The sequence below is a fragment of the Apodemus sylvaticus genome, chromosome 6, assembly GCF_947179515.1.
Source record: "Apodemus sylvaticus chromosome 6, mApoSyl1.1, whole genome shotgun sequence".
Taxonomy (NCBI): domain Eukaryota; kingdom Metazoa; phylum Chordata; class Mammalia; order Rodentia; family Muridae; genus Apodemus; species Apodemus sylvaticus.
The window spans coordinates 84833554-84849502 of NC_067477.1; the positions used below are offsets into that span (position 1 = coordinate 84833554).

Genomic DNA, 15949 nt, shown 5'->3' on the forward strand with positions numbered 1-15949 from the left:
CAATCCGAGATTCAACTTCTTGTTTGAGAATGAGAAGCTTCCGTCAGAGTGTTAAATCCCCGATCCTCCCTGCACAAACATATGAAGTCTCTGTGGGACTATGCACATCCTCTTCCACTGAGGCCAGACAAGAGTGTCACTTTAAAGGCTTGGGATCCACTGGCAGACAGGCAGGCAACAAGTTTGAGGACAGCCTCTGCTCCAGTTGTTTAGGGGACCAGCAGGAAGACCAGGCTGCTCATCTGCTACATATGTGAGGCCTGGATCCAGCCTGCGATTGCTCTTTGGTTGCTGATTCAGTCTCTGGGAAGTCCCAAGGGTCCATGTTAGACAGGCAAGATCCAGTCCTGACACTATTAATGATATTCCATTATGCTTGCAAGACAGAAAGCTAGCATAACTGTTCCCTGAGAGGCTCTACCCAGTAGCCCGTAAAAAGAGAGGCAGAGACTCACACCCAAACATTAGATGGATCCAGTTCAGGAAATCTTATAGAAAAGTAGGGAGAAAGACTGAGAAACCCAAAGAAGACAGGGACTCCACAGGTCTTTAGTTCTTAAGGTTGATATCTCAAGAATGTTTCATGAGAGATATACGAAATACATGTGCCCAGATATCAAACAGTACATCAAATTCTCTTCTCAGTACAAATAAAAAAGAGACAGAACAATGTTTGGAGAGGGTGGGGAGTCAGAAGCTGTTGCATTACGGGTATAGGGTTAATTGAAAATTCTGAATAGTCCAGTAATCAGAATGTACTTAACGTCATTGAACTTTATACTTAAGCTGGTTAAAATGATGGAATTTGTTTTGTCTCCATTTTACTACAATGAGTTTGAAAATCAAGCTATATTATGAGGAACATGATTTTTTTTTTTTTGTCTCTTAGTTTAACCTGTCATCTGCTGGATGAACAAAGCTTTAATGAGTCACTTCACAACTGGAGAAACTAAGGAGAACTCCAGCTGTCGGGACAAAACAAACTACCGGGAAGTCACTTTTTTTACACCTTTTCTTCTTTGACCTCTCAACTGGCTTTTAGTCTTAAGAAACCTCTAAGAACCCTTGATGCCTGGCAAGCTCAGGATAACAGACATTGGAAGCAAACATCTGTCACCTGAAGGTATTAACATAGGTGCTTGAGAGATCAAGGTCTACACTATGACTTCCATGAGGTATAGGCTGCTGACACGAACTCATCTAATACCACCAACAGTCTGAAAGCACAAAACAGGTTAGTGTTTTAAATGGCACTGATAATACATCAGAAAACTCTCATAACAAGGCCTAATGTTCTCTACACGTAGACAGTTTCACTTTCTACAAGCTTAGTTTTTTTGCAGTCAGACAAAGGCCAAATATGAAAGGGAAAGTTTATAATTTTAAATTGCTTTAATGATACGTTTTCATTATGATTGTTCTAGCTCATTGTTACCACTCTTAGTTTCTTACTAATTTATAAATTAAGCTTTATCATAGAAGTGCATGTACAATGAAAAAGAAGCCTCTAGAATACAAGGCCCAAGACTGTCCATCGAGATGTGAATTCACCAGCTATGTCAGAACAGGTCCCTGGGGAACGAGGAGTAACCATGCATCTCCTTTGGATTTACTTCATGGGTCAGTAGCCTCGGTTAATGCTAGAATTGCAAAGTATAAATATCAGCAGTAAACCCTGGGGCAACTATGTTTGTGCAGGCAAAATGCTCACTCTGCAATTAAGGGAGGGCAAGTATCTATGAATCACTCTTCCTGCATTCTGACAGGCCCTGGAGCAAGGCTCAGGGATAGGAACACAAAAGTGATGCTGTAAGAAGCCAAAGGCTACTTCCAGATGTGCTCCTCCTGCAACCTGGAAGCTGAAAACGTCAGGCTAAATATTAAATCAAAGCAGGTGACAGTTTGTGAATACAGAGTAATGCAATTAGCCAGTGAATGTCCAAACCAAGATCTTTTTACAACTTATAGGATAACTAATTTCGCATGACTGTGCCTCCCATCAACACCCAGACTTTTCCTTGTGAACGCACTGGCAAAATTGGAATAAACAATTGCAGCACACCCTGTTTCCTCTCCAAGGAAATGCACTAAATATGGAGAACAAGCCAGTGTTTTAACAATTCTGCTTTTCTTACACACCACTGGATACTTTGCAGGGATCCTGCTGATGTCACAACCTGACAAATAAAACCACTTCATGATTGCAATCCCAGTACAACACTGGGACAATGCAAAGACAGACACTAGAAGTGGAAACCAACCAAATAGAAAGAACAATAAAAAAAGACAGACACAGGAAACACAAGACATGAGTCATGCTGTACTTACAACTTTCAGCCTGATAGTCTGGCACAAACTGCTCATCATTGTCAGGTACCTGAGCTGAAGAAGAAAAAGAAAATTTAAAAAACAAAATTAAGAGGGGGAACTGCCAAGACATAAGGAATCAAATCAGATGTGTCAAGCAAGGCCTGTATAGATGGAGCTATGACTGTGCTTTATTTGCCAATATAACCTTCTATGTAAAGGATCAAGACACAGGAGAGGAAAGAGAAAGGCCCATTGATAGAACTGGAAAACTTGAGTGTGTCCGAAATATCATGGCAGCAAGTGTGGTCCCTCTGAATTTTACAGGCCAGAAGGACACTGAAGAGATGGAAAATACAAGGTACAGGATCTTTACATCATGCACAGATGGATTTTGCAGGAGTTGCACTAAGGACATTTTAATCTACCCAATGCTGGTGCTTAAGCAGACCACCTCGGTGACCTACAAGATTTTTACAAGTGATGTGCCACATCACTTGAATTCACACAAATTCCTTCTTACTTTTAGAAATGATTTCTCTTGGTATGTTCTGTCTCCTGCAAATCATTAAAAACATTTGCCTTAAACTTGTTCAAAGCAAGGTGTAATGTTATAAAAATGCAAGAATGTAAGAACTGCCAATGACTGGGGCCACATGCAACAAAGCAATATATTTTAACTATTTTCTTCATAATAATAAAATAACAAACAATAAAACAAATGCCATCCATTCAGGCAAAATATTTTCCTGGCTACTAGTCTGTGCTAAGGAAGAGAATCTCACCATTTCACCGGCCCTAAGATCAAATGATGTCCTGTTTTAGAAAAGAAAAGGTACTGGTAGGGAGGACTTAATACATTCAGGGCAATTAAAGCACAAGTCCATTCTTGCATCTTGAAATGTTTATCACCTTTGCTATGGACATTGAAATAGCCTATCTTGCAGGATATTATTGAATTTTCAAGCATAAAGATATGCATATCTTTTGTATAAAAAAAAACTACACAGAACAGAAATCAGATTCCTTGTAACTTTCTGAACATGTAATGGTCATCTTATTTACTTTCAATGTGACCTCATTGGACAGTATTACTTTGCTATTATTGTATAATACTATAAATTTTGATCCCATCAAGGCATATAAAAACAGATGACAGTCTTTTTTTTTTTAAATTAAATGATTCTATGTGGGGAATGTTGATAAAAATAATCAGTCTTAGCCAGGGATGTAATTCTACCATTTGGAAGGCTGAGGCTCACCAATATTCTAAGGCTAGTGAGATACATCATGAGCTCCAAACCAGCCTAAGCTACAATTTGAGACTCCGTCTAAAATCACATTCATCAACAACTACAGCAAAAGCAATGATCATTGTCTAATGAAATGTTTCAGGCTCATAAGTGAGTTAAGAAAAAAATTTCACACAATAACAGAATTTATATGACATAACCTTATGTGATATGAAGGAAAATGAAAGAATATTGTAATAGTTTTTCCCTATGTTTATCTAATAGCATTCTTTGCAAATGCAAATACTTTAATGAATAAATTACTTTACCTTAGACAAGAATATAGCTATGCCAGGATAGTCTTGCCTAATAGTAAAATGTATAAAGCACACAGTTCCTTTCTAATTGTTGTACCTCATATCAGTACTTAACTTTATTGAAGACACACCATTCCCTACCACTAAATAAAAATTAACCAGCAATAACTTCCCACCATAACCGGTACCAGCTCAATCAGCCTGTGTAAGAAGCAAGTTTTCTTCTTGTTCAACTAGCTGATACTATGTTTAATAACTTTCAAGTTGGATAAATTTCACCTCTTTAAATGCCACTTAACACCTTCCACCCACCTTAATGCAACAAGGGGATTTTTGAAACCTATAAATCAAATACTTTAAGCATGATCCACATACTTAGATCTTAGATCCTTTCTTCTTTCTAATCTTCTACTATACCGTTTCCTGAAAAGTCACATTCACAAATTCCCTTTCAACATGATTGTGGCCTGGCTTTTGTTGTTGTTGTTGGGGGAAGGGTTGTTTGTTTATTTTCACTTCTAGAAAACACAACTTGGTGAAGCAGGCAGCAGTGGCACACACCTTTAACCCTAGCAGTCAGTGACAGAAACAGGTGGACCTCTGAGTTTGAGGCCAACCTGGTCTACAAAGCCAGTTCCACCGCAGCCAGGGCTACACAGAGAAACCTTGTCTCACAAACAAGCAAGCAAGCAAGCCCATGACTCGAGAAAGAAAAATAATTAGGTGTTTAATACATATTAATAATAGCAAGAAAATAACTAAATCTTGAACTTTACAATATATATATATCCATCTTGTATTTTTCCTTCTAAGTTAAAATCTGGGGTTTTACAGGGCAGGTTTGATGGTACACACTTTTGTTCCAGCACTTGAGAGGCAGGGGCAGGTTGATTTCTGAGTTTGGGGCCATCTTCATCTACAGAGTGAGTTCCAGGATATCTAGAATCTACATAGAGTAACAACAACAAAACAGAACAAAAACAAAAGGGCTAAACAGATTGAGACGCAAAATATACTTTTGAAAAGCCAACATGTGGGGCTGGAGAGATGGTTCAATGGGGAAGAGCATTAGCTGTTCTTCCAGAGGACTCAGGTTTGATTCCTAGCACCCCACACGCTGGCTCACATATCTCTAATTCCAGTTCTAGGGGACCTGATATTTGAGGGAGTTAGGCATACCCATGGTTCACAGATAAATATTCAGGCCTAAAACAAAATAATAAGATAATTTTATATTTAAAATGAGCCTTCATTCCAGTGTAGTAGCACAAAGCAGACAAATGCAATAAAATAATGAAAGATCATTTCAATAATCCAATGATAATATAATGCTAGTTTATACAAATGGTTAAAAATAGGTAGTGAGTTATTTGCAACTTAATATGCTGGTACAGATATGCTCTCGGCAAGACTTTTCTTAGTTTCATAAGCCAGAGTTACAGTTCACAGAACACATCACTGCATGAGTAGGAGCAAGGCAGGACCCAATGGGTGTGCAGCATGTGCTGGGTGTTGGCATAGGTGTGGGGAGAGGGAAAATATTTAAGGGGCAGAGGAATCTAGAAGGTATACTTCATCAGTTCGGAGAAAATAGCTTCATACTAACAATTTGTAAAAAGAGTAAGGATGAAGGATGCTATTTCTGTCCTAACTCCTTAACATACTGAATAAGTACTTCACACTTATGCTCGAACATATTACAGAATTTTAACAAAAAACATATGACTCACATTCTCACAGAAGCTAATCTTACGACACTGAGTAGATTGAGCACCCTGTTTAAATAGTCAAAGGCGCAAGTCTACCTCGAACCTGACGCTGGAGGAGAAGAAAAGCGTTTAACTCAAAACACAAGTTGGATTTGGGCAAGGAAAGTATGACACTGATCCCCCACACTTGTATCCTACATTTTTTTTCTTTACTTCACAAGAATTCCAAGAGGAAGTAAGCTACAGCTGTCTGAAATATTGTTTCGAGCCATACCTAGCCCAAAGTTAAGAATTAGTAATAGAAGCCAACTAAATCCGCAACTAAAAATTTCTAAATGTTTTTCATTGCATTACTGTCTACTCGAGTATGCTCGAAGTGATCATCTCTGGGGAAAGTTTCTTCTGTACACAAGGTAACGAAAGAGGAAGAAGAGAAAGAATGGAGAAGGAGAGAAAATGTGTACCAAAGACCAATAAAAGATTTTCATGAAGAGTGAACACATCGATTTTATTGGCGATAGCTGAGGCGACTCTATCAGTTCATTGCACGTTAATAGACCAGTTGCCTTTGCGTCTCCAAAGCCTTGCTCTAAAAGGACACTGTGCGCACTCCAGGTTACTGGCTTTATCTAGCTTCCTTTCTAATACTTTGCCTGATGCAACATAGCAGCACTCTGGGAAAGAAATTCATAAAAGTATTAATCGCAACCAAAATGTCACAGAATCAATGCCCCAGTTTTCAACTTTAATATGTGTTCTTAAGCACCAGAGCCTTGGGGAAGAGCAGTTTTTACATATAGCTTATCTCTGCTTTATGCCGATTTTCAACGTTTAAATAAAAGAGTATTCGCCACTTAAGAAATGGTGAACGTTTAAAAAAAATTCCAATTTAGCTGCAGGCAAATAAAAACCCTCTTCTTCTTACAAGCTAGCTGTCTGTTGAGTTTTCTTTTAAAGCCAAGCGGGGGAGGAGTGGGAAAATTACAAATGAAACAAATGTCAAGTATTAAAGGGGTTAATATTTAATTAAAACCAGTTCTATCCACTGTAACAATGACCTGGAGCCAAACAAGGCGGAAGATGTATGACTCATACTTTCTGCCCGTGAATGAGACAGCTGATCTCCTCAGCATTTCCTCAAGACAAGCAGGCAGAACTGGATTTCTGCCTCCATTCACAAAAACACAGTCCAGCATGAACCATGTGGCCCAACCGCAATCTTTTCATGTCACACCCTTCCAGAGAACCGAAGCAAGGAAGCTGAACTTGCAGGGTAAACACGCCAAGTTTACTGCTCGTTCTCAAACAGACCCAATGAGAAACACGTTAAAATATGACACACACGTATACATAAAGAGAGGAGCGTGGGAGGGAGAGAAGGAAAGAGATGTATATACACATATTAAATCATCTTACTTTCCAGCGCACCTTGTTCCAAAAACATGGATATACAAAACTTAGGAAAGTATGTGGAAAATAAGGAAAGGTTAATGGGAAGAAGGGAGAAAGAAGAACAGGAAGGGGGAAGGGGAGAAGGAGGGGGGAAGAAGAAAGGACCCCTAAACCACTAAATGTACTAGGATGTCCCTCAGTGACAGAGCCCTTGATGAACAAACATGTAGGAAGCCCTTAAGTTTGATTCCCTGGAGGAAAATAAATTCGAGTAATAAATTAAATAAATGGTCTTTTTTCCTTGCCTATCATGCAAATTTTGAGTCATAAGAATGTAAGAGATCCTTGTTGAGGTTCATAGCATTCGGATCAAAGTTTAGAAATGAATTTACCTGAAGAAATGTGTGATTTATTTTAAGTAAAACAAGAAGAATGTCGACATCTGCGCTGTGGTACCCCTTCTAATCCTAAAATGAGGCTTCAGTCCATGGAACAAAATGATCATGAGTTCACTAAACCTGGTTTTATAGACCACATCCGGTTTTCACATTAAAATGGTTGCAAAGTAAAAGCACTAATTAGTGCAGAAATATAAACATATTTAAGCAGAAAGGGAAGGGGGACTTCCCTAGACAGAGAAGCCTTTAATGCTTCACACACTCTGCGTGTGCACTCAAAGCAGGAAAACGGGAAGGTCTCAAACAGCTTCAATTTCGAACTAGACTGACCTGCAGTGACTTGAAAACTTAAAAAGGATGCCCAGAGAGCCAACCAGCTGCAGTTCACAGCCAGATTGTTTTTTGCTTTAGTGCTACAGAGGTCTGCCTCTATGATTATTTTTATTATTTCTAATTACAAAGTTGTACATAAATCAAAGAAATAAAGTTGCAGTATAACATGCAAGATATTAGTCTTTGTAACTCAACTGGAAAAGTTCAGCAACATTTCACCAACATAGGTCAACATTTTCTGAGAAAGAAAATGGCCCTATACCCAACTCAATGCATTTTTTTCTATAATTTTTCTCTTTTGTAAGTAGATCATAGATAAGCCACATTTACATTTTTCCAACAGATATTTAGCCATAAAATACATTTGTTCCATTTGTTGATCTTCTACCATTACGAAAAAATGAGAGTCCTTTCACATCTTACAGAGCTTTCTGGTGCAACAACTACAAAAAAAAAAAAAAAAAAAAAAAAAAGAAGTATGGGAGCAGCTACAACTCCTTACAGCATTCCATACCACACACACACAAAGACATACATACCCATACACACACTCCCCCCCCACACACACACCAAGAATCATCTACCACCCAATTCTAAGGACCTATATATTCATTCTTAATGCTCAATTATCAGATCCTGTTTCATAGAACCACACTAAGTATTACAGTTTTAAATACTGAGCCAAATAAGGAAAAGAAAGAAAAGCAAAACTAAGGCCAATGCTGTCATCTATTTTCCTCGTGAAGTAGGGTATTTGGACAAGAAAAACAAGTCTAATGAGCACCGTGTGTAATGGAGGCCACAGGTAAAGAATAAAAACAGCTCACCTTCCCAGTAACTATCATAAAAACATAGTTTGAGTGTAAACGCTGTATCAGAAACAGACTGAGGAAAACCTATTAGTGTCTCTATTTCTAGACCAACCTGAGTATTATTTGACGATTTCATAAAACCAAAAGGTAATCTCTTTATTTGTATGAGATAACAGGGTCATTTGATGTAGAACCTTGTTCTTGATATTAAAACTCCAAAGGTATAGCTGTGGCTGCACGCTGCAATTTGGCTCCCTGGTGTCACCGAAAGCCTTTTACCCTGGTGGTGGTTGGTGAGTCACCACTGGGGACTTTCTCCTCAAACTCATTCATAACAGAGGACCTCAGGACACCCAGACCACAGCAAAATAAGACAAAAGTAGCTCTGTTTCACATGACACATATACTGCAACATATTATTTTCTTATATGTTGTATTATTAGGTAAGCATTGATTGGATGTGTTTAGAAAAGTGCAATGCTTTCTTGCTTAGTTTCTATTTCTGCCCCTGCCCCCCCCCCCACACACACATACAAGAAGTTTTGAGACTACTTACTTACTACAGCTTTTCAAAAACAAGTTAAGAACACAAAGTTGCTATAATGATGATAGGAGTGACATTTGAACGAGCTATTTCAAGGAATCAAATAATTCCAATGGCCTGTCAGTAGCCATCTAAGTGAAAGGATTGAGAATCGATAAAGAATTGTCTATAGTGAAGTTCAATATAAAGTAGCTATGGTAACATTTAAAATATAAGCATAGTCTCTATTCCTTTTATCTGGTATTGTGGTCATTGAAAACATTAGCTTTATAATTTCCCTCAGGATGTGATTATTTTAAGTTGTGGTATATTTGTTACAAGCCTGAAAATTGCAGCATTATTGCTTGGAAAGTGCTTCTAATGTGAAGTTACATTTTACAGACATGTTTTAGATCTCTGTATAAAGATAAAGTTGCAGGGGAAAATGCAATTATATTTTTACAGAAGACTATATGAACTCTATCCTTACCCTCCAACAGTCCTGCCTGTTCTACCTCAACTGCGGTTTGGAAATAAAACACATTTTAAGATACACAATCATTTACTCATAAGTAATCAATGTGTTGCACTGGCTATAGTTTATAAAAATTTTTGCAAGCAAAAAACATATTAAAAAATTCCAAGAAGCACCATTTTTGTTTAAGGACTTTGGGAAATGTTTTCAATGTAATTATCATATGACACAATGTAGCAAACTTGATTCTTATGCCTAAAAACATTTTTGGACCTGTTGGCTTCCCAGAGGGATCCTAAGTCAGGGGAGAAACTTGGTTAATTGTCAGTGGTCTCTTTTTAAAAAGATCAAAATGCCTTAAAACTCCATGGTTACTTTCTTGGCTATGGAACATTAAGAAAAGAAATATGTAACAGTTTATCCTTTGCTAGTTTAGTAATCCATTAATTTCTGCCAGTTCAGAAGAACACAAATGAACAAAACTAGTGACAAATTAGCCAGTTAATTTTTGAAATCTCTTAGCTAATATTAGTCAACTCAAAGGATATGCCAAATTAGAATATATGTACACAACAATTATATTTAATTGCTGAGGACCAAACCAGTGCACTAACATTAAAAAACTCTCTTACTATTAGATCTTAAAAATTACATTAATAAAATTTGCTTACATCGTAACTATACAAATTCATGTATCTATTTTGAAAATGTTTATATTATTCTAAAATGCAGTTTGTAAATAGTACACCTGGTATTCAGTAAAGAAAAGCCCTCAAGATTAATTCCTGTATTTAATTAAGCTTATGAATTCTTTTCTAAGTAAAAGCATGTTCCTTCAAATACATTAGTCCTTATCTAGGTTTACTTTATATAAAGATAAGCCTTCAGCGTTGATTTGCAAGTAATGAAGAGATAAGAATATTCCATACTGTTTTAAATGATAAACTCAAACTCAGATAAATTATTCAGCTCTCCTATCTGAGCCATAAGACTCAAATAAATCAGGTGCAAAGTGAAAAAATAAAAGAAAGAAAATGTACTAAAAATGATAACAGTCTGCCACAGATCCACATTTTAAAATTCCAGAAACAGCTGTTATGCACATCTAAAACCTGCCAACCAGTGCACTCACTTGGATTCAGTTTTCAAATTTCAATATCTTTAAGAACCAATAAACCTTCCACAACAATTAGGTAAGTATAGTAACTTATTTTAGGTAAGAGAGTAAATTCTTGAATAAACAAAATGCCTTCAATTTGGAAAAAAAAAGAGATAAAAGTTAACATAAGAGCCTCTGCAAATTTTTATGAGAAAGTTATCTGAATATATGGTTTATATTGCAATACTAAGTAATCTATTACAGTAAGTTTCATTTAAAGACAAGCAAAAATTACCTTAAATTTAAATAAAACTTTCACTAATACTTACCATTCATTAACATATAAATGCAACCCCCCTTTCAAAGGATAATTAAGAGCTATTTAACTTCAATGATTTTGAATTCTTTAAGGTAGTAAAACCCTAGTGAAGGAATAGAATTATCAGCAAGACAAAGAAACTTGTTTACATGCTAACAGCAACTTGTACAACTGACTACAAGATCTAGACTAAAAACTCCTCAGTCTTCCTCAAAGCAGCTAGAGAGGCACAGGGTTCCATTTGGAGACCCTCCCTCTCCTTTGAACCATCTTAAAATCTATTACCAGAATTAGAGTCCCCTCGGAAAGTAAGTATGCAAATAACAAAACATAATAAATGTTTAAATATCAGCAACTTTCTATTCCCCCTACACACTCTTGTGCACATACACACACACACACACACACACACACACAGCTTATGAAATAATATTTCACAAATATCCAAAAAAATTTTTTAAATAGTAAATAACCAATAAACACCTTCCACCTTAAGCAAATCTGAGTATGTGTCATGCTTTTCTTAAGCCTCATTTCATTGTTCCTATAAACAAAGTTGCACACAATAAAAGATATAATAGGTTGCAGCAGAAAATTTTTAAAAATCTAAAATACTATTAAATGTCTTCATATTAAATCTTAATTAAAGTCACAAGACATCAGAAGTCAAACTTCAACAAACATTACATGCATCATAATACATGAAACATTTTTAAAAACCTTCAAATCCCCTTAAAAGATTTATTTTAAACCCACAGATTTCTTAACTGAGGCATACACACCTAACGTTCTATGCTGTGAACAAGGAGGAAAGAAGACACCTGCACTTAAATCTTGAAGCATCCCGTCCTGATGAGCCGAGAGAAACTAATTTCTGCCATCAGAAAAGTCCTTCAGCAGAGCACCAAACAATCACATGCGCTGCTCTAAGGGAAAGAGCAAGCCTGCCGGTTCTGGCTTGAGGTCTCTCGAGGTACAATAATATAAACCTGATCAATTGCAATTAAAATCTGAACAGAGGCTTAGAACCTGAAGTCTTGGTGCATTAGTTCTTGCCAAAAGCAGATGTGATTGTGAGCTAGAAGCAATTTCTCCTGGTAATTTGTGATGACACTGGGTAGTACAGCCCCAGAGTCCCCAAAGACAAACTCATCAGAGGCTCTAATGTATGCATGACACATGAGGTGGCTCCTTTAGAGCTCAATTAATTGGGTTGAACATTTAAGACAGCAAGTTCAGAACTCCCCCCACCCCCTTCTAGAGTTGCTTTTCCCCTTTAAAGACAGTTGTGCCTCTTACCTTCAGCAAGCCATGTCTCTTGTAACTGACTCAGATCTTGAAAGAGTTCTAAAAAAGCAAGTCAAACACACAAGCTTGAGACTCGACAGTCTGCGGGCTTCCTTAAATGAAAATGTTTCTCATGACGCTGCCATTCAATATGATCTCAGTTTAGGGAGCGTCAACTGAACACAGGATTCATATCTCAAGTATCTCAATAATCCTGCTTACTTATGACATTAATTAAGGGACACTTTAAGAGATTTCTTTAGGCAACTAAATATTATATTTAGGCAACTAAATCAGATTACCTTCTTTTATCTTTTTTTTTCTTTTTCAAAATAATTAAGAAGCTCAGGAAAAGAAAAACACATACACAGAAATTCACTAAGATGGTCTATGTACAGAAACCTTTCCTAAGAACATTTGACTCTTGCTAAAATAGAAGTGGGGTAACTATTAGAAAGACAGAACAAGTACATTTTAATTTTATGTACAAAATACCAACAGAACTCCGTTAACTCCCAAGTTACATTTTCCAGCCAAACAGCTCAACACCAACACAGGGTGCAACTTCAAATGCAATGTTTTACTTTAGTAGATCTATAAAAGTCAAAGACATTAGTGCCCCACTTTGGTTTATTATCAGTTACAAATTATATTCTGCCATTTGGTGGGTAGGAAGAAAAGTATCTAAAGAGAATGAAATTTTGATGAAGTTTTAGAATTCAGTCCACTTAATTTAAATTCAATGTGAACTTTAGTAATTAAGTCTGTTTCTTCAATCCATAATGAGTAGCCCCACAGGGCCGAAATAATTCATAATATATTGACCTCCTAACAACAGTTGATAGGAAGAAACTACAGCCTAATTTACTAAATAATATAATAAGTATTCAATAAGCCTTAAGTTTGATCTAGTAAACATGTTAAGGCCTATCAACAAATCTTATGACTTCAAACTACAGTCATCAAACTCACTCATAAAATTTCAACAATAGTATATGGCTTCATTTATATTGTTCAACTTGTAATAAAGTTGAAAGAAAAACCTAAGCAGTGGGCAGAGCTGCTTACTTGATCCCAGCCAGGGTGTTACAGTTTGAAATTGTTATCTCAGTATAGGGAATTATCTGCCAAATGGACAAGAATGAACACAAAATACTCTTTAAAGTAAGAAGGTCACTGTTGCGTGTTTATTTTCCTCTCATCAATTTTGTGACAAGACCATAAAATAGTCTCCAAGGCAAACCCACTGTGTGAGTGGCTGCCTGGGCGGTCCATGTCTCAGAGTCCACTATGTTTTAGATGAGATTGAGATTGAACCCTTTGGACGGTAGAGAGCATGAATAAAAAAAGAGGCGTTCAGCTCAGAATCAAACCTCACCTTCTGAATCATGAGCCAGATCTCTGTTAATGAATTTTCTTTTCCTGACATTTGTTGGTTTCTCGGTACAGTTTCTCCCACGCTGACTCTACAAAGGGAAAGATAAAATCCTTTAAAAGAATATAAATCTCAGATGTCACACATTTTTTTAAAAAAGCATGCATACATAACCTAAGCCTACTGTATCCTCTCTCTGAGTAGAAAAAAAAAAAAAAAACCAACAACAACAACAAAAAAAAACAACAAAAAGTTCATAGGAGAGCTCCAACTTGTATTGTCTGACTTTGACAGTGAAAGCTCAGACTGAGTTCAACAGCCAGGGAGAGGAGTTGCTTCCCAGAGCATGTCCTAACACTCCTGTTTATCCTCATCCTGGTTACACGTAATCTCAGCATCAAAACATTAAACTAAAACACTTAATGTTTTTTTTTTTTTTCTGAATCAACTCCAGATTAAAACTGTGAATTCCATTCTCTCAAACAGCACCCCCCCCACCCGCAGTAAGATTAGAAGCCAAAGCAAAACTGGGAAAAGTGAGAAAATGGGGGGGGGGGAGAAAACCCCCAAGACACCCCATGTAAACACAAAATTGTCAGCATTTGTCTCAACTTCGTTCTTTTCAATGTGGCAGATAAACGCAGCCACAAACTTTGAGTGCAGCTGCTGCTGCCCTCCGTCTCCTCTTGCACTCATCGTGGACACATTAACCCGAAGAAGGGATCTTAAAACAAAACTATGCCTTATCCGAATCACTCAAAGGTAAGCTCATTTTGTAGACAGGGCTTCTAGAAGCAGAGTCGCCCTACAGTGGCAACAAAGCAGATAAAGTATCTGCAGTTGCAGTCCCAACCCCCTGCCCCCTCCCTTCGCATCTCTGGCTCTCCCCACCCCCGTCCGAGTCAAGTTTATAAACAGCAACTTTCGAACTGATCACTCACGTTGGTGACCACGTAAGGCACTTGCTGGTCATAAAATCCATCCATTCTGCTCCTCTTCGCAAATATTAGCACAGTGTTTTATATTTTGAGCATTTAGCTGGAGATTTCCTCGGGATCTGGACTTCTATCAACCTAGAGGGGAACAAGATGGCTTTTAGGCTTTAAAAAAAATCATGAATGAAGCTTTTGCATTTGCATAGCTAATTACCCTCGACAGCCCCATTCACAAAAATAACCCTCCCCTACGCCGCCTTCTTCACCTGGATCCAAAGAGAGGCAAGAGAGTTCACAATTTACATACTTTCGGTCGTATCAAAAATCCTAACAAGAGGCAATGTATTTATTTACACTCTGGATGCTCCCTGCTCGGTCAGTGTACCCCAGGCAGCGCTGACTCGCAAACGTGTGCAAAACTAGCAATGGCGATCAACGAGACTTGCTTTTCACCTAACGGGACTAAAGAGACGGAGACACCTCTTTCATAAGAATAGTTTTTTGCAACCCACAACCATGCAATTATCTGGAGAGACATAAAAAGTTGTTGGAAATACCCACCTGAAGGCCACGCTAGGCGAACGGCTGCAAAAAATTCCCTCCAGATTTAATAAAAACATTAATTATTGCCCAGCACTTCCCCTTGGAAGCTGAAAGCGCCTCTGACAGAGCTGAATTCGGTGGTTTTTCCTCTACTTCTCCTCCAGGGGCCTCCAATCCAAACTGATGGATCGCTGCCTCCCATTGGCTCCACGTCTCTTTCACAAGATCAGATTTCGGGCTGTCAATCAGGCAGCTTTCGGCCCCTTCCCTTGGGTCTCCCGCGCCCCTAGCCTACGCGACTACTCAGGGAGAAGTCGCGGGGTCCGCACCCAGGAAAAGCCACCGAGGAAACCTACTTCCTTCCTAAGTCGCTGTGTTTGTTAAGACCGGAGGGATACTGAAACCTAGTGTACCGAGTCAACCAGTTCCCATTCCTAGCGTTGTTTGGTCCATTATTAGGCCGATGTCCTTAAAGCACTGTCGTAGAGGTTCAGGTACAGATTGAGTGTCCACGATCCCTTTTCTCTACCTTTGACCCGGAGTCCACCCACCACGTGTTCCAGCCTTGCTCCCCAGCAGCTTTCGGTCCAAGCTATTTTTTTTTTCATTTTTTTTTAACACTAATCACCACTGTAATAGGGCTTATAAGAATTTTTTAAATACATCTTCAACAAAAATGATCTCCTTTCGTCCGTTGGACAGGAAAATATTGTTAAGGAAAGCAAGCAAGAGAAGCTGCTTCACAGGAGAGGTGGCGCTGGAAGAGAGGATCCGGAGGAGTACGTAGCAGTGTGGGCGAGGAAAGTATAAAAATCAGATTCACCCTGGAGAGTGCTGAGAGGAAATAAACCTCCGGTGGCCGCAGAGGGGTTGGGGAGGACGAGGTAGTTCAG

The 15949-nt window shown here is 38.1% G+C and overlaps 1 protein-coding gene across 1 annotated transcript in view; it reads right to left on the bottom strand.

The window, feature by feature from the left end:
- Etv1 (ETS variant transcription factor 1) overlaps positions 1-15419 on the bottom strand; it is an 86414-nt gene extending 70995 nt beyond the window's left edge. Inside the window, exons 1-5 of the mRNA XM_052185924.1 lie at positions 15075-15419; positions 14520-14651; positions 13582-13669; positions 12216-12263; positions 2329-2382 (exon numbers count right to left, since the gene is read on the bottom strand). Coding sequence (XP_052041884.1) covers positions 2329-2382; positions 12216-12263; positions 13582-13669; positions 14520-14564 — 235 coding nt within the window. The 5' untranslated portion in view covers positions 14565-14651; positions 15075-15419. The remainder of the gene's footprint in view (positions 1-2328; positions 2383-12215; positions 12264-13581; positions 13670-14519; positions 14652-15074) is intronic.
- Positions 15420-15949: the final 530 nt, after the last annotated feature.